General features: G+C 35.9%; 3 protein-coding genes across 6 annotated transcripts in view; all 3 read right to left on the reverse strand.

The window, feature by feature from the left end:
• The window catches only part of LOC127977897 (putative adenosylhomocysteinase 3), a 30294-nt gene extending 26200 nt beyond the window's left edge, over window positions 1-4094 (reverse strand). The window contains exons 1-2 of one of the 3 annotated variants that reach the window (XM_052583132.1): window positions 3943-4094; window positions 3698-3855 (exon numbers count right to left, since the gene is read on the reverse strand). In XM_052583132.1, the coding sequence (XP_052439092.1) occupies window positions 3698-3855; window positions 3943-4000 (216 nt within the window). In that variant the 5' untranslated portion in view covers window positions 4001-4094. Of the gene's footprint in view, window positions 1-3697 lie in introns of all 3 variants that reach the window. The other 2 variants (XM_052583124.1, XM_052583114.1) reach the window with 2 other exon arrangements.
• A 565-nt stretch (window positions 4095-4659) lies between these two features.
• Window positions 4660-10012, reverse strand: LOC127977921 (transmembrane protein 209-like). Of its 2 annotated transcripts, none has more exons than XM_052583162.1 (15): window positions 9890-10012; window positions 9195-9347; window positions 9061-9119; window positions 8848-8979; window positions 8086-8306; window positions 7782-7986; window positions 7518-7693; window positions 7308-7379; window positions 6861-6957; window positions 6654-6779; window positions 6431-6528; window positions 6175-6289; window positions 5728-5825; window positions 5579-5652; window positions 4660-5414 (listed from the first exon to the last, which is right to left on the reverse strand). In XM_052583162.1, the coding sequence occupies exons 1-15, from the start codon at window positions 9898-9900 to the stop codon at window positions 5360-5362; spliced, it is 1692 nt and encodes a 563-aa protein (XP_052439122.1). In that variant the 5' UTR covers window positions 9901-10012; the 3' UTR covers window positions 4660-5359. The 2 variants fall into 2 exon arrangements, with proteins under 2 accessions (XP_052439122.1, XP_052439115.1); XM_052583155.1 differs by having other exon boundaries at window positions 9195-9362; window positions 9890-10008.
• A 504-nt stretch (window positions 10013-10516) lies between these two features.
• On the reverse strand, window positions 10517-20909 carry LOC127978113 (G1/S-specific cyclin-D2). Its single transcript, XM_052583178.1, has 5 exons — window positions 20676-20909; window positions 19440-19655; window positions 16683-16839; window positions 15708-15856; window positions 10517-13086 (listed from the first exon to the last, which is right to left on the reverse strand). Exons 1-5 carry the CDS (start codon window positions 20868-20870, stop codon window positions 12919-12921), a joined length of 885 nt encoding a protein of 294 aa, XP_052439138.1. The 5' UTR covers window positions 20871-20909; the 3' UTR covers window positions 10517-12918.
• Between the last annotated feature and the right edge of the window lie 992 nt (window positions 20910-21901).

Here is a 21901-nt window from a genome sequence, read left to right on the forward strand (position 1 = left end):
TCATATGTCATGTGAGCAACGAGAAACTTGCATGCGGAGCAAACTAGAAAGGGAGTAACGCAGGTCTTCTTGACCTTGATTTCAAAGCAACATTTTCTAAACACTCCCAAAAGAGATTTTTTTTCAGTGTAGTTTTGGTGTTATCCAGCTCCTGGGTCAGACATAACAACCCAATGTTCGGGTCATTTTTGTGTTATTTAGATCCTGCGTCAGACGTAACCCAGCGGTTGAGTTATTTATTGTGAGGATTTTTTTTTTTATTTCATCTTATTTTATTGATAAAATAGTTAATATACTGTATATTGTTAAATTTTATGCAAAGCATCACATTTATTTTTTGCATGGAAAACAGAGGAAGTTACCATGCAAACCATTGGTTTTTGTGGAGTATAAGTTTTGAGGATTTAACTTAGAGAATTTAAGTTATTTCATATATGAAATAAAAAATAAGTTAATAAAAATGAAACAACCCATTATGCTGGGCTATATAAACAACCCAATTTGCTGGGGAAAATTAACCAAACATGTGTTCTGTCCTATAGTTACCCAGCCCTTGTGTTAAAAACAACCCAAAATGTTTTTTAGAGTGAAGTTTCATTTAACTTTTAAAGTGCATATAAATGATTCACCAGCCTTCCACAACTGACTGAAAATGTTGTTTTATCATTATTTATATATTGCAATATTTAAAAATATTTTAATTTCATATGTGTTTCTATATAGCTCTTATTTATTTTAGATTTTAGTTTTACTAAGTTGCACATTATTTACACTTAAAATGTAGTACTTCAGCATAAACTTTATTTTAGTTCTTAATTTCTAATTTTTTTATTTCTAATTCCCATTTAACCTTAATTTTAGGTTTTTCGTCTTAAAATGTATATTTTAGATTAGCTTTATTTCACTTTTAGCTTTAAAACTTTTTTATGTTTTAAGTTAACAATAACAACACTGCTTACAGCTGTTACTGATACATTTATATTGCTCTAAAAACAACTTATCTTTATCTTATCACTCTAAATATTATCATATCATATTATCATATCATATCATATCATATCATATCATATCATATCATATATATATATATATATATATATATATATATATATATATATATATATAAATACATAACCAGCATTGAACTGTAAGCAATAGTCATGTGCAGTGCTTCCCCCAAATTATCCACATCACATCATAAGTCTGTCAGGTCTAAGAATCCTGGGTACAAAAACTTTAGTGACATAACGTCACAACAGTGTAAGGTATGCACAAAGCTCCCGGCTGATGCCAAACAGCAGCGGGAACACGTCTATCAGCACCCTGCTTCCCCTTTACACCCTCAAATCCAGTTGTGCGAATGTTCACTGAGGTCACAGCAATCCTTAGTCAAACTACAGGCCTGCGTTAGAGATCCTGCTGCGGGACATGTCACTGTCCTCCCCTCCTCTCGGCTACTTTACAGAAGCAACAGTAGCATGATGTAGCTAACAGTTTAGTTTTTTTGGGAAGTTAAAGTAACAATGCATTGAAAGCATCACACCAGCACCCTCAGGATAGATGAGTGGCATAGAAGAGTGTGTGTCCTAAAACATCTGGGATGTCACCAACCCCACTACAGATCATCTAAACCCCACTATGGGGTTCATCATCTGTCACTGTCCACAGAAAAGCTCCAGAGTTGCACTGTTAACAACACAGACTGGTGATAATCAGCAGACAGAGTCCGCGCTTAGAAACAAGGTTATTAAAGTTAACTTAAAATAAGCTATATTTTGTCACCTAAAAAAAAAAAATCAATAGACATTTAAAAAAAAAAAAAAAAAAACGAATACAAATTAAAAAAAGACAACAAAACTACTAAATTACAAAAATTAAAATGAAAACAAAAAATATTCAAATAGAAACTAACTCAGCATAAGAATAAAACAGTATCACAATAACACTAAAATAAATAACCCTGCTTCCTTTTTCTTTACAATACAAATGAAAGTGTTAGCATTAAATAAAAAGGAAACAACTATGAACCAAAATAATAGATGTGTGTGGATTTAATTTTTCTTAAATAATCATAGTAAAAAGTGAAATGTTGCCTAACTAACTGAAATAAGTTTAATTTGAAATATTAAATATTCTAGAACTAAAACATTAATAAATTAAAGCTAAATATATAAAAATATAAAAAAAATTGACAAAAGCACAAAACAAAATTAGTAAGAATTGAAATGAAAACAGAAAATATAAAAAGAAAAACTATGCGCTTGGCCTTAAAAAGAAATGATCTATCATGAACTAAAATAAAAATTAACATACATATATATTTATGTGGATTAAAAAAATCTAATAATAATAACATTTTAACTAATGTATAAAATACAATTAAATGCACTAGTGCTTGAAAAACAAATTGTCAAAGAATAAATATCTAAGGCCACATCCAAATGTCATGTTCTGGTTCATTCTACATTAAATCCTTGGTCAATGGTAACAATAATAATAAAAGCAAATTTCTTTATCAAAATCTTTTATCCTTGAAATGTACACCATCTTCATTTTGTCAGCTAAGATAAGATAATGAAGATTTTCTTTTATTGATAAGAGATTCATGGATAACACAGTCTCCATTAAGCCAGATAAGAGTCAAAGATAAGAGACACTCCATGAAGTGAACCGGTAAATTCCCATAATTATCTAATCTAGCTCCGAACACACAAAGCTCATGACAGTCACACTGAAACGTAACAGAAGAGTGACAATTCTCAACTTATATCAAGCGATACATGTGATTCCTCACATCAAATCTGACATTGCTTTTTTTTTATTTCAGAGAGTCAAATGGTAGGGTTTCCAATGACCACATCGTCAATCAGGACACACAGACAAAGCAACCTAATCATATAAAATACTCAAACAATACTGCTAACTTCAAATGCCACAAAACTGACCTGCACACACTCCAACAACACCTTTCTTCACTTTGAAAAGCAAACAATGCTATAAAAGAAAAACTGCAACCAAAACGAATGAAAACAATCTTAACCAACACTGGAATTCTTATCTTCACATAAAGATAAATCTGAAGGATTCTCAAAGAGCTTGAAGATCATATCACAAATGGAATAATAATAATAATAATAATAATAATAATAATAATAATAATAATAATTAAAAATTGGGTTACTTTTTCATTAATGTCATTAAGATAAATATCAAAGGTTATTAAGTATTGCTTAAATCATGTACAATCAAACTATTCCATGGAAGTGCAATAAAATTTAATTGCATACAACTGCTTATCCAAAGCATTACACAATCTGCGAATTAATTCATATTTCAAGTTTTTATAAAATTTTTACAATTTCAAGCACGATTTGTGTTTTGGAACGGTTTGTTTTGACCCGGATAAACGCACGCAGCGCCACGACATGCGCAGTATTCCAAACAATCACTCACGAGCTCGAAATCAACGCGATCCGATCCAAAAAACCCCGTGAAAGCACTCGGTACATCTGTCACCGATCATCTCCTGACAGCTGGAGGTAAATGAACGTGAATTTACAGCTGTTACGCTGCTAGCAAAGGTTTGATAGGCCAGGAATCATCGCCGCACAATGACACACGACAGCGAGCGGATGAACGGTTCAAAACGAGCTCCATCACAGATTTATCGGATCTCCGCACAATCAAGCCATGTTACCTTTTTCATTCGCGGTGCCTCGGCCACGGTGCCGTCGCAGTTGACAAACGCCTCGCCGCCGTTCTGCTGAGGGTCCGGCCGCTTCATCGCGGACGCCTGCGGCATCTTCACGGGGCTCGGAGCGGTGGTCACCGGACTTGGCTCAACCGTCGCGGCCGCTGCTGATGGCAAAGTAGAGTTATTTACACTCTTCTTCTCCTCTGCTTTGGGTGTCAGAGGAGATATGGCGGGGGGAGCGTCTTTACCGGTCACGTCTTTTAATTCGACCTCGGCCATTTTCGCTGTCACAGCCTGGACTGACATCGCTGCGAACCGCACTGATGAGGCTGTTTTTTTTTTTTTTTCAACACAGAAACGACACACGAACGGATACGCAACGGTGGGTGGCGAGCAGCGCAAAGCACCACGGGACATGCAGTTCACGTTACCACAGCGCAATGAGCGCATGTGACGTTTCATGTTACGCAAAATGTGGTAGTAATAATTATTTAAAACATTTTTTTTTACTTCAAACACTACATTTCATTATTTTCATATAGTAATAACTATTATATATATATTTTTTAATACCAAACACTTACAACTATAACTTTGACCTCACAAAAAGTGGTCATTACAATAGTACAACGATGGCAACAGATAATACAATGGTACCGAATAATTATCATGTGATATTTATAAGGTACTTCTAGGAACATCATGTTTTTATTTAGTTTGACTACTGTAAAATACGGAAGACTTCTTAAAACATTTATTATATTTTCATATTCCCTATGTCATTCCCGACACATTACAGTCTGGATTCTAGGAAATTTAAGTTGCAGTACCAGTGAGACTGCTATAAAAGCTTTTATAAAATATTAAAATAGCACATAAATATAGTCTTACCATTTATAACCATTTGTAGGTGTGCAGCACCATCCAGTGGTTAACACTGGGAATAGAGTTAAAATAGATAAAAGAACAGTGCTGGGCATTTATTAATGGGAAAACCAAAAGACAAAAGTGAAAGCTCATTCCAATTCAAGTTCCACTTCAGACACACTATAAAATACAAACAACATAAACTTCTCTTGTCAAATATGTAATCTGGCATTCAAGATCGTCCCAGCCCTGTATTTTGTCAAAATAACAGTGAGGACAAAAAAAAAAAAAGCCCATCACTGAGAGCAAATAAATGATCATTACTACACCAAAATGCATTTAAAAAGTACATATGACTTATGCTTGTTCATGGTTGCATGTCATTACAAGTGCATGAAGAAAAACTACCAGTAACTGCTTTATAACTCATAAAAAAACATAACTTCTGCAGTGAGCACCCAGCCAAACTAAACAAAGAATTTACATTCATGAATAAACTACATTGTTTTTCTTGTATGATGAATGAAATACAAAAAAAATATGTATACAAAATCCAGTGGAACTAGATCCATTTTGACACCGGTTCAAGTCATAAATATCTCTGTGTTGAAATTTAAAACATTTGCTTCAGCTAAAATGACTTTGTGTTTATTCTGTATTTGCATTAAGTCTGGAAGTAATGTGACAGTATAATGCATCTCAAAAACATGCAAAATCACAAGATTATAAAAGTGAAAAAAACTGTCTTTATCACATCCCAAGGCTTGTGCAGTGTTTTTCTCCAATAACATGGCAAACTCAGTCCCCGAAGATCCATAGTACATTCACTCCTGAAAGACCTAGATTCACTCTCCTGGTACAAAAAAAAGAGGGGGAAAGGTTTGATCCATTTCGTACTTCAATGTAGCACATACTTTAAGGATCCAAATAGCAATCCAAAAACAGAATCAACTATTCCAGCTACAAAATTCCTCAAAACGATGCAGATCACAGATAACATGATAGATCTACACTCACCCCAGCATGCCTGACTCCTTGGTTTTGATAATGTAGAGAAACATCAGGATGGTATGAAACAAGTTATTTCTGCCCTGTGGAAACACAATAAAGCAATAATCACAGAAAAGTTACTCCCTTGTCATTATGGTTGGAGAGTATGTTCTTACCTTAGGCAAGCTGTAGATGTGGCCCTGGTAGACGAGCTGATAATGAGGAGGGTTTGTGCTACTTTGATGAATGCAAAACAGGTTCTCATTGGACACGTCTGTTAGAAATTCACAAATAAAAAGCAAAAGTCATAAATTAAACAGGCTGTATAAAAAAAAAAAAGTGTTTTTATAGTTAATTAAAACATTAAATATCAAATAACATACACATTCAAGTAGTTGGCAAGGTAATATTCATTTAGTTAGCTTGATTTAAAAAAAAAAAAAGTGTTAAAAAAAAACTATATAAAAATGTAAATATCAACAAATTAAAATGTCAAAAGTACACAACAAAATTACAAACAAAATGTAATTAAAACTTAAATATTAAAACTAATTCGAAATCTACAATAGTATCTATGTTAAAAACTGATATAAAACTCAATGTAGCATACAGTCTATGCACACCTGGTTTATCAGGCGTCTGTATAAAATGCTGGGATGTAAAGGTTTTTCCGTCGGGATACTTAGGATGTGGAGGAAGCCGTGAGTCCAGGTACGTACACAGCACATGCATCAGGATCTGTGTTCGTAAAAAAGTGTTGGCATCAGTGTAGAGTAAAAGTAAATGCAATATGTCAATATTATTTTTTATGCTCTCATCTAAACTGCAATGCATTGGTAATATGGCATTCAAATGCTGCAAATGTTTGAAAGAACACACAGCAGAATCTGTCGGAAGGTCTGTGTCCCATTTCCGGTTTTTCAGATCTCCTCCTCCATTCCAGCGGAAAGAGCTCATGCAGCCGCTGTGGGCTAGTTCTGCAAAGACCATTGATAAAAATGAACATTAGCATTACAGTAGCATCATCTCTGTTCATGAGACAGAACCACACAGTAAGTCTAAATATTACGTTTAATCCCAGACAGTTGTGTATTCTGCTCACCCTTGATTCGCTCCACCAGATACTCCTGGTTTGGCGAGATGTCCAGATACTGTACGATAGCATTGAGGGAGGGGATTGCAGAAGCTTTGACCACAGCAGCTTGTTTGAGACTGCTGATGCTGGCCTCTTCATAATACAAGGGCAACAGAAGTGAGACATAACAGAAAGGTTTACAATCTAAATATTTTTGGCAGAAAAGACAATTACCTCCGATCTGGAGCTCAGGGCAACCCATCCTCCTGAGCTGACTGTTGACCGAGTCCATCTCTCCGACCAGATGAACTAGAATGGTGTCATTTATCCACTGGAACAAGTATAAAGGTAAAAAAAAATATGGACATCATTTACAGACTACTAAATAATAATAAAAATAAATAAATACTAAAAGAAAATATGGACACCATTTATTGACAAACTTCATGGCTCAAAATTTTTTTTAAAATAAATGATTGATAATAATAATAATAGATTATATAAATAATGTATAATAATAATAATAATAATAATAATAATAATAATAAACACTTAAATGTATAATAATAATAATAATAAAAATGAGTAATAAAGAATAAATAAATACTGAAACAAGCTAAGTTAATAATACTAATAATCACCATTTTATACTTTATTTATAATTAATTAATTAGAACTCACATTTCTCAGTTTAGCAGTCCAGCTGTCAATACTATCCTTCACCAAACGACTCGTCGTGATTCTTGCCCAGACCTGTAATAAATTGCAAAACTCTACTTTAAAATACTCTTTAAAAAAAAAGAAAAAAAAAAGCAAAAGAAACCTTACAAATAATGCAAAATAAACGAGGATCAAAGATGATTAGATATCTTGAATTCAGTTGACCCTCACCTCTTCAGCAGCTTGTTTGGAGCCCAGCTCCGTATCGTCTTTATGGGCAGACGGTGCCTGTGAACGGCAGGCCGGCTGATACTCAAACTTCCTCAGGCTCTGTGCGTAATCTCCCACCGAACGACTGTAGTTCCAGAACGATGGACTGTGTCTTGGAGATGTTGACTCTGGACTGCCTAAATATTGCAAAGAAAATGTTGTAGGCCACTGCTTAGCACAGCCACAGTTTGGTTCAGCATCTTCATGTCCCTGCAGGACTCTTACCCAATTGACTGCGGTGGCTTTTCTCCTCCTCCGAATGTAAAAACTTTTCCAAAGTCTTCAGGTCATCAATGTAGTCCTCCTTACCTCCAGGCGAATTAAAGACTGACGGGGATGTGCGGTAGCGAGCACGGAGACTGGTGCCCTCTGCTGGTCCGAGGATGCTTGGGTACGGAGAAGAGCCTGGAGATGTACTATAGTTCAACACCTGCAGACATTAAAAGCAAGAGAGGAAATGCACTGGCTGTGAGAACAGAATAGAATATCAAAAAATACAATTTTAAAGAAGTTTTTCAAAGTACTCAACCTTGCCGAATGCCATGGAGGGTGAGAAGGGTCCTCCTGCTGAAGAAGGGCTGCTCAGAGGTGGACTGAACCCAGACACACAGCTGGGGGAAAACTTAGGGCTGGTGCTTGAGGTTCGCGCAGGGCTAAAACTGAGTACATTCTGACCCTGCAGGGGCGACGACTGCACTGAGACTGAAGCTTCTTTCTTTTCTTGTTTCTGAGGTGGAGAGGTTTGAATCCCTGTTAACACAGCAATGACAGATTAGTTTCCAAAACTACCAAAGCAGCAGACTACATATTTTTTAAAGCAAATCTGATTAGTTCATGATTATGAAATAATATATTTTTAATTATAATAAATAACATTTGTTTGTTATAACAATTATTTTATAATTTATTTATTTTTATCATCAGAGAGTGGGAAAATATGTTCAAATACATAATTTAATGTCAAAGAACAAAAAAAAAAAAAAAAAAAGCATTTCTGTTGCTGTTTGGATGTAGTAAACCCCACAGATAGCAGAAAACACCTGTTTGCATTTTCTTCTGTCCCTGGCTGTAATTTCTAACACTGAAATCAGGATTAGGCATTAAAAAATGAATTATCCATATGAGACATGCTAGAGTAAAACAGCTACTATTTTTGTAATCGGCATTCATTAAGCAATTATGTTACAGGGCAGTGTAAATGCATGCAAGAAATTGTCTATTTGGTGAGAAATAGCATTTTGCATGATTGTTTTTACCCAAAAGAATTCTTTCCAGATGCCAGCTAACTCACCTGAACCCCTGAGTCCAAGTAGTCGATGTTGTTCTGGACTGACGGTAATCGTGGACGGGGCCATGGTGTACTTGAAATACTTCCAGAAGTCAAAAAGCGCATTGAGACTGAACAGGGATGCCAGGCCAAGCTCTGTCCAACAAAACCAGTCAGATGAAAAACAGCGTACCAAATCACTGACACGCTTTGAACTCTTTATTATTATTCACTTACCAATATACCAGATGGGCCAGTAGGTTATGTTGTAGTATCTGCTTAGAAGCTTTCCAGACCTATAAGACCAGGTGACTTTGTTACCCATGGTTTAGAAGACACTGAAACCACATTAGGGGCATATCTGAACTCACATCTCAGTATAGATCATCCCAGCCAGAGACACGTTCAGCACGGCCCATGCCAGGACAACCTGCCGAGCCTGTTCCTCTCTCCTCAGCTTTATGGTCTTGTCGATGATGGAGGTCATGCCGTCCTTTGATGGTGTCATATCTGCATTTGATCCTCTACCAAACCATAAGCTTTCATAATTAAACAAAGTATATCAGCAGCCCATAATGGATTCCAAAGTATCTGAATGATTTGAATAAGGGTCAATGCTTTATGTGTAAAGAGAATACCAATATATATATATATATATATATATATATATATATATATATATATATATATATATATACATACACACACACACACACACACACACACACACACACACATATATATATATATATATATATATACACACACACACACACACATATATATATATATATATATATATATATATATATACATATAGAATATTCAGTTGTGATTGTGACATGTTATTAGTATTCTAATCCATATTAGCCAGATATAATGTTGAGTTAAGTTACACATATGAGCTTTTCATGCATGTGCACTTGTCAAATAAGTTACTGCCCTGGCAAACTCTACGCTGAGACTCTAGCACGACAATTAACAAAATATGAAAAAATATAGTTTATAGGGGTAAACAGTTTCTAAACGCTCCAACAATTCGTTAAGAAGGTGATTTGATACATACTTCCTCTGCATCAGTCCTCCATGAACGCGGTAAAGTATGATGCGTGAAGACAGAAACAATAAAGTATATCAACAGAGTGAAAGGAGCAGCAAATAATTGCGTTTCAAAATAAAAGTCTCTCACGTTCTCTTGCATAGTGTGGCCTAGACATGGCTCAGTTAATAAAATGAAATGTAGCATTCTCGCTAATAGCTTACCCTGACATGTAGAAGTGAATTTTTATTCATTTCACGATAACCTGATATGAAGATCGCAAAAACAGTTTGTTTGTGTAACCATTGATTTTCATATTAATTAAAAATCATTTGAAGTTTAAAATAATAAAAAAATATATTTATAATAATCAGTTGTAATACTATATATAAATTATTAAATTATGTTACAGGCAAAGCTGCATATAAAACCATAAACTCCCTGCAACCCCTCTTCTAAGCAGCAGGGGCCAGATATATATATATATATATATATATATATATATATATATATATATTTATTTTATTTTTTTTAGTTTTCAACCCATAATTCCCTTATAAGAATAAACATAACTTTAAGTTAGGAGTAACGCCTCTTGCTCGAGACCAAAACTGTGTCAAAGATGGAGACAGTTCTTATGAATCACCACAGAAACTGAACACAATTTTTATTTTTCAAATTGAGATTTATTTAATTGAATGTCTGATAATTGAAGGCAAGTGCTCTAGGGCAAAAATAAAACTGATGGAATTTTTGGATCTGGAGGTGGAACTTTCAACAAAAGGTGGCTGCTTTAACATAAATTCAAACAAAATTTCTTTGAAAACGATGCGTTGCTCCAGTCTTACATCAACCACCTGATAAGAAAATACCTTTACAGCTGTTTGGCAAATGTGTATCTAACAAGTTAATAAAAAAACAACCTTGTAGGCTTAACCTTAACACCGGCTTTATCTTTTCAATCCTGCTACTTTTCTAGAAATATCCTGACTGAAGTTCTGTGAGGTATTGTTACTGGGCAGGAACATTATTTGAAAACAATAAAGGCGTTTCATTACAGAAAGTAATATAATAGCTAGAAAAAGAAGTCAGACAACAGTTAAGTTAGATTTAACACAAATGAGGCGAGACTGTTCATGCAAATATCTGCAAATAACTGCCAAGGCACTTCATGCATGAAAGTAATTGACAGTGTAAATGCCAACAGAAAACAGACATGCAGCCACCATAAAAACACGTTCAATAATTTTGACATAGCAGCAACATGGAAACCGATATTAAGTATGCAATAGCTCTTTTTTCATTTTTCTTTTTCTTTTAGCAGCACTGGAACACAAGTTCAAACATTTACACATAGATAAAGGAAAAGGAAGAACACAAAATGAACTTAAGGATATAATACAGTACACAAACTCTCTCAAAACCTAAATGGGTGAAAATAGGTGAACATTGAGAATGAAAATTAACTTTGTTTGAAAAACACTCATAACATCGCTTGCATAGACGTGTTGGAATGGCACGTTGATGTCAGCACAACGCATAGTATGTTTGAAGTAAACATCTCAGACCTCCGAGTTACTTTTAAGTCCATTAATATAAAGAGGATAAATTCTCAAAAGTGCAAGAACAAATGAATACATAGAAAGGAAAACAGCGTAATGTTTCAAAATATCTTTTTCCTATATATGAGAAAAGTTCAAGTAGATGACTGATATTTTGAGAACAGAAAATAAAATAAACTAATAAAATAAAGTGATTTAATGATAATAATTTGATGATGTCCTATCTATGCTGACATGAATTCAACACAACTAAAGTAAAACGCAACCAATCTTGGCATGTCAAGCCTCACCATTTCAATTGGTAGATGACTGTTAGATCAGTTTTTGGTCTAAATGTATTGGTCTAAATTTAAAACTATAACCCGCAAGGCACAGCTAATATGGGAAACCAGCCCCAAAACAAAATAATTTAAGAAAAATAATGCAAATAAAATAAAAACCCTTTAGAATGATTCGCCCTCCTCTTGTATACCACGGATAACCAGTGAGAGGTGATATCTGAAAGTGCATTTGTATCATCTTTGCTAAGAAGGATTTTAAGACTCCCAAATGATTGAATCCCTCCAGCATTGCGAGTGTCTCTGACCCATAAGTGATGGTGTTTAACAGGTCAAAAAAGCGAACAGCTTCACACTTATTCATTATAAACTTTAGAGCGTTCCAAAAAACACCTGCCTAAAACCGTTCATATTTCAACCACGTGCAAAACCTTTCAATCTGTATTCTTCGATTCGCCTCTTTTCACTCCTTCCTTCTCTCCCTACCTTTACTCCACCTACACTTCATACTTAGTGTCCATCTGAACTGTCCTGTGCCCTCATGAAGCCGTGATGGTCACCATGCATGGATAGAAATGGTTTAACATATATTCATGTATCCTTATGGCATGCTATAACATTCACTGTAAATAATCTCTATACTACGAGTCACCTGTATCTGAGAAGTAATTCTTCAGATCATTGTATTAATATCTCTATGATAAGAAAATAGATCCCACTGAAAGGACTGATAGACCCCAGAACAGCATTTTTCCTGGGATCACATGCTTCCAATATTATATAAAAAATAGCCTCTGGGAATTACTAAGGAAATACATTTTATAAAATAAAAAGCATAATATATATATTTTTTTAGAATAATAGGTATTATTATTATAATTATGAAATAACCACAAAAATTATAATAATAATACAGTTGTATATGATAGCCAAAACAGATGTGTGCTCTTTGTTAAGTAATACGCACCATACTGCATTATTAAATCATTGTTTGAGGCCAATTCAATTACATTTCAAGTATGTAAAACGCCACCGCCTGCGGATATGAGACGGCAGTAGCAGCTGTTATGCTCTGTTATAAAATATCAAGCTTGCGTTCATGTATTATGTGTGTATAACCATCTAATGAGGCTTTGAAATTCAATTTCCATTCAGTAATATAATGACAAGTGAATCTTTTCTAGGCTGAGGAGGTGAATGGGAACAGGAACCGACATCATAAGTTAACATCACGGACATCTGTAGGGGTGCAGGACAGACTTTGAGATTCCGTCCCTTTGTTGCTGGCTCTGCCCTCCTGTAGCTGTTGATGCTGTTGTTGACTTTCTTTCAGGCTGCTGGTCAGTAACTGCTCGATCTGCTCTTGACAAGATTTCAGACAATCCTAGAAGAAAGAGAGAGAAGAAGAAGAACCAAGGTAAGCACTATGCACACTAGATAGCTTCAACCTCAGATGGCACTGTGTACTACAGACATACACTCTTAAAAATAAAGGTTCCCAAGAGGGTTTTCACAGTGATGCCAAAGAAAGCTTTCCCAAAGAACCTTTCAGTGAACCATTTTCTTTCTTAGTGTAAGGTTCTTCACCATTGATTCCAATAAAAAAACTTTGATTTAGTTACATCCATAAAACCTTTCAAAAATCTCTTAAAATTAAAGGTTATTTTTTTAAATCAAAATCAGAAAGACCTTGTTTGCACATACAAGGAATTTGTTCTGGTGACAGAAGCTTCCAGTGAACTGGACAACAACAACAAAAACACACAGTAATATAATATATACTGTATATACAGAAATAGACTAAATTTCTATGTACAGTTGTGGAATACATACGGAATCTACAGAACCTTTCCACCACACAAAAGTATCTTTGTTGTGGAATAAGGTTCTTGAGACTATTAAACAAAAAATGGTTAATTTAAGAACTGTTAACTAAAAGTTTTTTGGGGGTACCAAAAATGTTTATTTTATTGCATTGCTATAAAAGTCCCGCATTTTGGAACCTTTATTTTTTATAAGACTCTGCACAAAAGATGTGCATAATTTTCCTAATACACCAATTATGCTGTTGTGCAATTACTTCAATGATTTGCCCATGATTACTGTGGAAACTCAACTGAAAAAATGTGGGTGTAGGATTTACTTTGAAATACCGTCCCTCTGAAACTGCTAGTAAATTTCTCAATGTATTACAAAGAAGTTGCAAGCAGTATTAAATTGAACATTACATTTTGAAGTAGAAAGACTGAAACTGTACTTTCTTTTACGTCAATAATCTTTGCTGTTTTTACAAATGTATAAACTCATGCTAACAGTGTTGCCCCTAAACACCACATAAAATGAAACAGACTGTTGTTTTTCTCATGTGGTCAGACAGATTTTTTCCTGTCTAAGTGGGCAGTTGTTAGGCAAAATAAAGCTGCAAACTGGTTCGGACTTTACACCGATCGGCTATAAAGGGCTCTTAAAATCAAAAGTTCTTTATTGCCATTGATAGTTATAAAAAACCCATTAACATCCATAGAATCTTTAAAGTTCTTTATAGCAGAAAAAAAAAATCTTTATTTTTTTTTCAACTGTTCGCTGATTAGTTCTTTGAGGGACCAAAAATGGTTCTCCTATGTCACTGATGCAAAAAAAAAAAAAAAACCTTTTGGAACCTTTATTTTTCAAATTAAACACTGACCAATGTCTCTGTCTCTTTCTGCAGAAATGTGGGCGGTCTGACAGAATGATCCCGTATCAAACTCTCATCTTTTTCTCAGGATAATTAAACCCTGTTCTCTCCTTGGACCGAAGGATACAGCCACAACAGTCCCTGTTGCCCTGACAACTACAGGCATAGGAAGGAATAGTTGCTAACGGCAAGAACTTTAAGTGGAGAAAAAACTTAACACATTACATTGAGGGGTGAGAAAAGAATGTGTTAAACATTATGAGTGCATGTGAGGAGTTTAAATGGGGCGTTCACTCTCTGGGTCCAATTCAAAACAGTTTTACTGTGAGACCTTCAAAACAGCCTGAAGCCAAGATGTGTAGATTTGTGTAGGAGCCTGGGTGTGTGTGTGTGTGTGTGTAGCATTGCACTTTAATCCACAGATGTGGTTGAGAGGACTGTGTCTCGCCACAAGTATGCAGCTCTGAAAACACACCACCATTGCTGCAGTGAACACACACAAACACTCATTCATAACACATTTCTCCATTTCCATACAGTCATGCATGAATGTCCGGCACACGCACATGTCTGCTATGCCCACCATTTGTCACAGGCTAAATTGACTTCAGTATTGAAAACTGACAATGCTAAACTATCATTAAATAAGAGTCTCTAGAACAGTATTTCTCAAATCGAGGGGCCTCAGCAAACTTTAACCTCTTCAAACATCTGGAATCAATTATGTTGAGGGTTAACTAAAAATAAAACCATTAAAAAATGATATATATGCATGTATGTGTGTGTGTGTATGACTGAAATTAAAATGTAAACTGAAACTAAAATATTAACAAAAAAAATATTTTATTTAAGGCAACATTTCTCATTTTCATTTAATTTAACTTGATGTTCTAATATAACTAAAACTAAAATACAAATAAATAAAAACTATATAGACATTTAAAAAAACTAATACAAATTACAAAATAAAATGTCTAAAACTAGAAAGAAAAACATTAAATAAAATAAAAATATTTTTTTCAAAAACATGAATAAAAACAAAATAGTATTTTAATGATATTAAAACATCATTGCTTGAAATAAAGCTTTTAATCAACAAATGAGACCATATATATGTGTCCCATCCTAACTTCCCTTTCTGAAAGAAAATACATACAGAAGAAAAAATGAGCTAATCAGGAAGTTGTTCTTTCATAAAATATCGCAGAATGAATGGATTATTGTGCAACTAAAGAAAAAAGAAAGGGCTAATCCTTGGTTAACCTTCATCTTGAATGGTAATTTGCTCCGCTTTTTTCTTTAACAGTATGAAGATGCTGGACACTTACCACCTCAGTGTGGGTGATTTTAGCCAGCAGCTCTGTCAGACTGTCCCCCCACAGATTTTGATTGCTCTGGTCAGGCTGGAGGCCACATACTGCTGCCCCCACACATCCTGTAGCGATCATAGAGGGAGGGTACATGGTGAAGCTGTGATCTGAGGAAAAAACAAGCACACACACATCCCCAAACATCAGTGACCTGGTCAGTAAGTTCCACAGAACATTAGTCACCACCTGTGAAACACTTCAAAACAACTTCCCAGGAAACAGCTGTGATAATGGAATCTGATTGAGGAGTCTCTTACTGCATCTTACATCTGTTTTGAATTCCTCGTAAAACCTGAACCTCACGTTCACATCCTCTCAGGTTTCAGACCTGTTTTAACATCACTACTACCTCCGTTAAGTTGTCCTGTAGCTGTGAATGAACCTTCCTTCTCCTCTCAATCCTCCTTAATTCCTCCCTCCCTTCATACATCAGAAGGGATTGAGGTTTCCAGGAACTACTCCCCCTCTTCATCTGCCTTGAGATCCTGAGAACCAGCCCTCGGTTTTTAGTTGGGGAGGAAAGCCTTGGCTATTTTGTGCTGGAAGTCTTTCGTTACATCTGCTTTGTTGGTGTTAGCGTGGTGCTTATTTCAGGACACAACAGTCATCCTTGAATAAACACCCTATACTCGACTGACTGCCTCTGTACAGCAGCTGTGCACTAAACCAACATTCCTGACTTGAGAAAATTGTTAAAGGCACTGACAAAAACATTTGCAATCTCTCAAAAAAGCTCCTCAATCTTGGCTTGTGCTCAGGCCTCGGTCTCTTGAACAGATGCAGGGCCGCAGAAACACACACCCAGTTAAATATAAAAAACTTTTATATAGACACGAATAACAAGGCAGAAAGCATCATAACACATTCACATCATACATCTTTAGCACAGTATTTCTGACGAATGCAGTCAGTGCTCTGTCACTCGGGTCCTACCTGTTGCACAGAGGGTGATGAAGGTTTGTGCATGTTTGCGGATCAGCGTCAGTCTCTCTTCGGGAAAGGGCAGTTTGTGCAGGATGTGTTCAATAAAGTCAAGTGGGGTGATGGCAGCCAGGTTCCATTTCAATTTATTAAGAACCACCAACTCCCACTCCAACAGAGACAGAGAATGAAAAAAACAGAACAAGAGATAGTGAATACGAGTGTACATAAACTCAATCGACTATATTACCCACAATCCACCTTTTTAGATTTTGGAATTGATTAATTACATAGATCTATATGCTAGGCTCTTTACACGCAGTCTGCTAGCAATCACATAATTTGCTACATAGCAAAAGCTGATTGGCCGATTGTGCAGCCAATGAGATATCTTGCTCAACATTTAAAGGCGAAATCAGATGTCCATTTTCCACAAGTTGGTATGATTTTTTAGGGTCTTCATGAAATGTTTTACCTTATCAAAAATATATCTGGTCACAGCGACCCATTTCGGTGCATGTCTCTTTAAGTTATAATGAGCTACTGCTCGCCCCACCCCTCTCTTCCTGGAGCGTGTCAACACAAGACCTGAATTGCTGTCTTGGACTCCTTATATGGCTCAGATGTGGTCTTATTCAAACAGCTAGCTATCTACATAGAAACCGGCTGCAAAATAAAACAGGTCGCTGGATGACACGGTTTCAGACAGCCCATAACAAACTGGCTGTGTGGTTTTTTTAAGCTTTTCTGAGCTGGCAGACACGCCAGAAACCTAAATAAATGAAATATAAAAAAAAAAGCTTTAAAAAAGTGAACATTTCATCTGATGTTCCCTTTAAATATTCAGGTTCAGTGTTCGCTGTAAACTGGTTCACCTAAAACACTCCACCTCCACCAGCTCCACCTGTCTAGATCTTCTATGGAATTTATACATGCCTATTCGTGCATGTGGACTGGTATAGGATTTACTTAAAGTCTGTCTGCCTGTGTGTTTACGAGCATTGACAGCGCGTGAAAGGAGAGATGGCGAGGAGGTGCATTTTTGGATGTGGCACTCATGAAACACCAATCCCTAATATTCCCTCGTTACGGTCCAGATGGCTCGAATCTTTACATTTCAATGGGAAGGAGGGATAACAGAGAGGTCACGGGTGTGCTCGAAGCACTTTACACACAAATGCTTCAAAAACTGGACAGAACACAAAATTGGCTTTGTGAGATATCTGTCATTAACAATTTTTCTAGATCCAATGAGGGGCGTGTTGGAAAATAAAGCCACGCCCACTAGTTTTCCTCATTTAGTATTCTGTTTCTCTCGGAAATACGTCACAACACTGGAGAAAAGTCATTTGCAACTTACGGTTCACGCGTACTTTAAAGTCAGAAACTGTTAGTAAATTTCACAAATAATGGCAAATAAATTACAAGTAATACAAGTAATGACACGTATTTTGTTGTAAAACAAACTTTGTTTTATTTACCACTTTTTTTTTTTTTTTTTGTGAATCTCAACTTAACTGTCTACAAAAATATTAGACAAACTATCACAATCCGATATCATCACTCCAGTAGTGTTTGTCAATGATAATGCATTTGACTTAATCACTCTGGACTACAGTTTATTTCATTGCCCCCTAGTGTTTCAACTGTGCAAAGTTTGTCAATCTTGCGGCAAAACCCAAATATATGCCATACTCACTAGGCTAAAATGTGTAAAAATGCAAAGACATGTATTGCCTTGGCAAAAGTTGTGACACAAATCTTTGGGATCTACTGACACTGGCATTTTAAAAAATCTAGGTTGTGTTTCTGTCACTCAACGCTAAACTTGTAATTCTTCAAAACGGGGGAGAAATGAGTCAAGTTGCTCTTTAAATATGGATCTGTTTTGCTCAAAAGGACATCATGGTTGTAAAATAAATCAGGTTATCGTGTAAAGCTCCACCCCTTGTATCACATCTCCTCCAACCAGATGCTGCATTTCATTCACACGCTCAACTTCCTTCCTTGCACGTGCCCAGCTGGCTTTGTTTCGCCTGCTTAAGCTGCTTTCTCAGAAACTCTCAAGAACAGAGACACAAGGGGAAAACCAGCCAAAGTGAGAAGCTCTACACCCTCACTGTGTGTGTGCTGGTAAGTGAAAAGAGAGTGTGAGAAATTTGTGTTTGAGTTAGTGAAAACTCCACCAAGAAGGTACAGTCCCTGACAAGTGACACCAAATCAGCAAGGTCAAGACTTCTAAAGCCATGCTCCAGTCTGCAGATGCATCGGTTTTATACAAGAATCACCACTGCGATTTATAAGAAACCTTTTTGTCTCGACCCAGTTGTCTTTCCTGTTCTCTCTCTCGTCTTCTGTCTTTAAACACACATAATATCCAAAAGCTCTAGAAATAATTTCCATTTAGGCATTAAGGGTTTTACCAGCTTATATGTGATAAGAATAGAGTGTATGATGTAAGTAGAGAGTCCTTGCCAATTTATGGGAACAGTATCAAAACATCAACACCTTCTCAAGATGTTCAGAGGTGCTAAAAATCAAAAGAGTATTTCATCACAGCTCAACATTAAAAACAACATTAGGGGGCAAAGCAAGCTAAATTCACTTCCCCAATAGCTACATTTCACAATAATAAAAATATGATGAATCAGCAGCTCACAAACCTAGGGCTATTTATATATATATATTTTAAAACATATAATCTGAAGTTTGAATAATTACACAACAGATGGAAGACTTTTTGTTGTCATCAAGGCCATCAGCTCTTACCAGCAGTTGTTGAGATGTAATAGAGTTGTCTGTGTATATGCAGAGCTTCCTGGCCGACAGCGGTTGGCATGCTTTTAATTTTGAAGCCAGGAAGAGACACACGGCCCCTAAAAGCTGCAAATAACATTTTCTTGTATTGACTGCAGCTAAAAATCTGTCCAGGTAGTTCATAGCCAAGGGAAAGACATCCTCTTCACATTTCTCTTCTTCACAAACCTACAGAGACATGGACAGAAATAATTCACAATTTAATAATCAAGGCTGTCTAATAATTAGTATTCATTTAACATTTGTTTGTTCTTGCTACATCTTTTTGTTGTCATAGTTAGCTCAATGCTCTTAACCAGGCATTTTTGTTCATATTCTACTGTTGTAGTTGTTTTAGCATGCTTTTTCCACCTAGACATATACATATATACACATAATATTTTTTTTATCTATAGCTACTAGGCCTATTTGCAGCTTGTAGAATATGTGCTTACTGTTACTATTTCTCTTCATGAGAAAGAGGAACTTTCCAGCAGTTAAAGATCTTCATTCATTTCAAGCAGGGTGTGCTGTTAAACCCATAGGTTAAACCCAATGACGCCCACACATGGTTAGTGTCATTTTTGCGAATTTTTGAAACTGCTTTGGTGATTCGTCACGATAAGAAAAATAAGATCTAACACTAAGTAATGACAGCATATAATATTATGTATAGACTATGTATCGTTCTTATACAAATTATATCAGACAATTATTATTATGTTTCTTTGATGAACTGGAATACATTTAAATCGACGGTTCTTAGCTGCACTTTCGCACCGAGCAACTCGAAGGCTGCGCCTGTTTAAAAAATTCAGAAAAATTACACATATGTATAAAACCATTCATAAAACACATGTAAATAAAGCACAGACCCATATCTGTCTAAGAAAGCATGCATTGGAGAAAAATACTAAAGTGTTTTTTATTAAATGAACATTTATATTAGGCTGTACATAATCGTGTAGCGGAGATTCAGCGTTGCATTTCCTGCTGATTTCTTGATCAAACTTTTCCTTTCCATATTTATCAACATATATGCTATAGCTACGCATACAGGTGTGAACAAATGTTGTCTCGAGTTTGACTGTCTGCACTGTAATAAAACGAACGCATGACAAAGTCCAGCTATATGCTACTTTAGGTACTTGCCAACATATTCTACATTACAAGCAAACCGTTTCCAGAAATACAACTGGAACTACAAACCTCCAGCATCCACGTCGAGACCATCCGCCTCATAAAAGGCTGAATTTCCTTCTGGACACATTTAAAATAGGGTCCCTGCGGAACATATCTGTCCTCCACTGTTAAAAGACTTTGCAGTACCCTTTCATCGCAGAAGATGTTGGGATCTCTCTGAGCTCGCACGATTGCGTCCTTTTCCAAACAAAAAAGTTCCATGTTGGGGCTTTTCTCGGTGTTGCTAACTAATATATAACCACCTCACAGTGCCAGCTGCTTGTGGCTGAGCCTATGCTAAGAGGACGATTGTGTTGTTGCCTTAGGCATCAACAGAACTAGTTTGCACTGTTAAAACTTTCACTTTTGACATAACGGAGGATGCAATCCCTGGCATGAGTCTTTCCTGTTGAACTACAGACACAGATAAAAACAGAACAACTCTTCTGACTGCATGAACACCCAAAAACCAGTCCCTCCTCCTGCTCAATTCACGTTGCAAATGCACGTCTCCATCCTGCCCAGTCACATGCATAGCATTCTAGCAAATCTTCTACTCACAACCCGTCAAAAGTACATTTAATGCACTTTTGAAACAAGTCATGGATGGCATAATTCTAGATTTTTTTTACATGCAGACATAGCCTTTACATGACATAATTTTTTTTCTTTCACATTTTTATTTCCCCTCACGTGCAGATGCACATGTCTAGTAAACTCGTTCCATTCATTTACATGCATTCTTTTAAACGTCTCATCTGTAAATTTATTGAGGGCTGCATTTCATGCACAATTCAAGCTTGTAATAAATGGGATAAATGCATTGATAGTCTCACTTAGCAGATCTATAATTATTGTTTTTCACAAAATGGCAAGAATGTACAATAATGATGGTAGTGAACAACAAAGCACACAAAAAGTTTCATGACACAAAGACAGAGCCTTCGAAAGGGGAAATGACAAGTTGGGCTTGATGGGTTACATAACAGTGTAATACGAATAGCCAATAAGAAATCGAGAAAACAGCTTGAATGGACTTTTACAGGATATCAAACACATTGCCATGCCCAAGATAAAAACATATACATGATGCTTTCCTTCATATAAAATGTCTGGTCATCCAGAAAACAATCCTTTTGTTAACTGCACCTGTCTGTCTGTCTTTCTTGAAGCAGATGTTGGTTAATAAGAAATAACTGACAAATTAACCATGTGTTATAGCCTTGAGAGATGGAACCATGATTAAATGATCG

The sequence above is a fragment of the Carassius gibelio genome, chromosome A4, assembly GCF_023724105.1.
Source record: "Carassius gibelio isolate Cgi1373 ecotype wild population from Czech Republic chromosome A4, carGib1.2-hapl.c, whole genome shotgun sequence".
NCBI classification, from domain to species: domain Eukaryota; kingdom Metazoa; phylum Chordata; class Actinopteri; order Cypriniformes; family Cyprinidae; genus Carassius; species Carassius gibelio.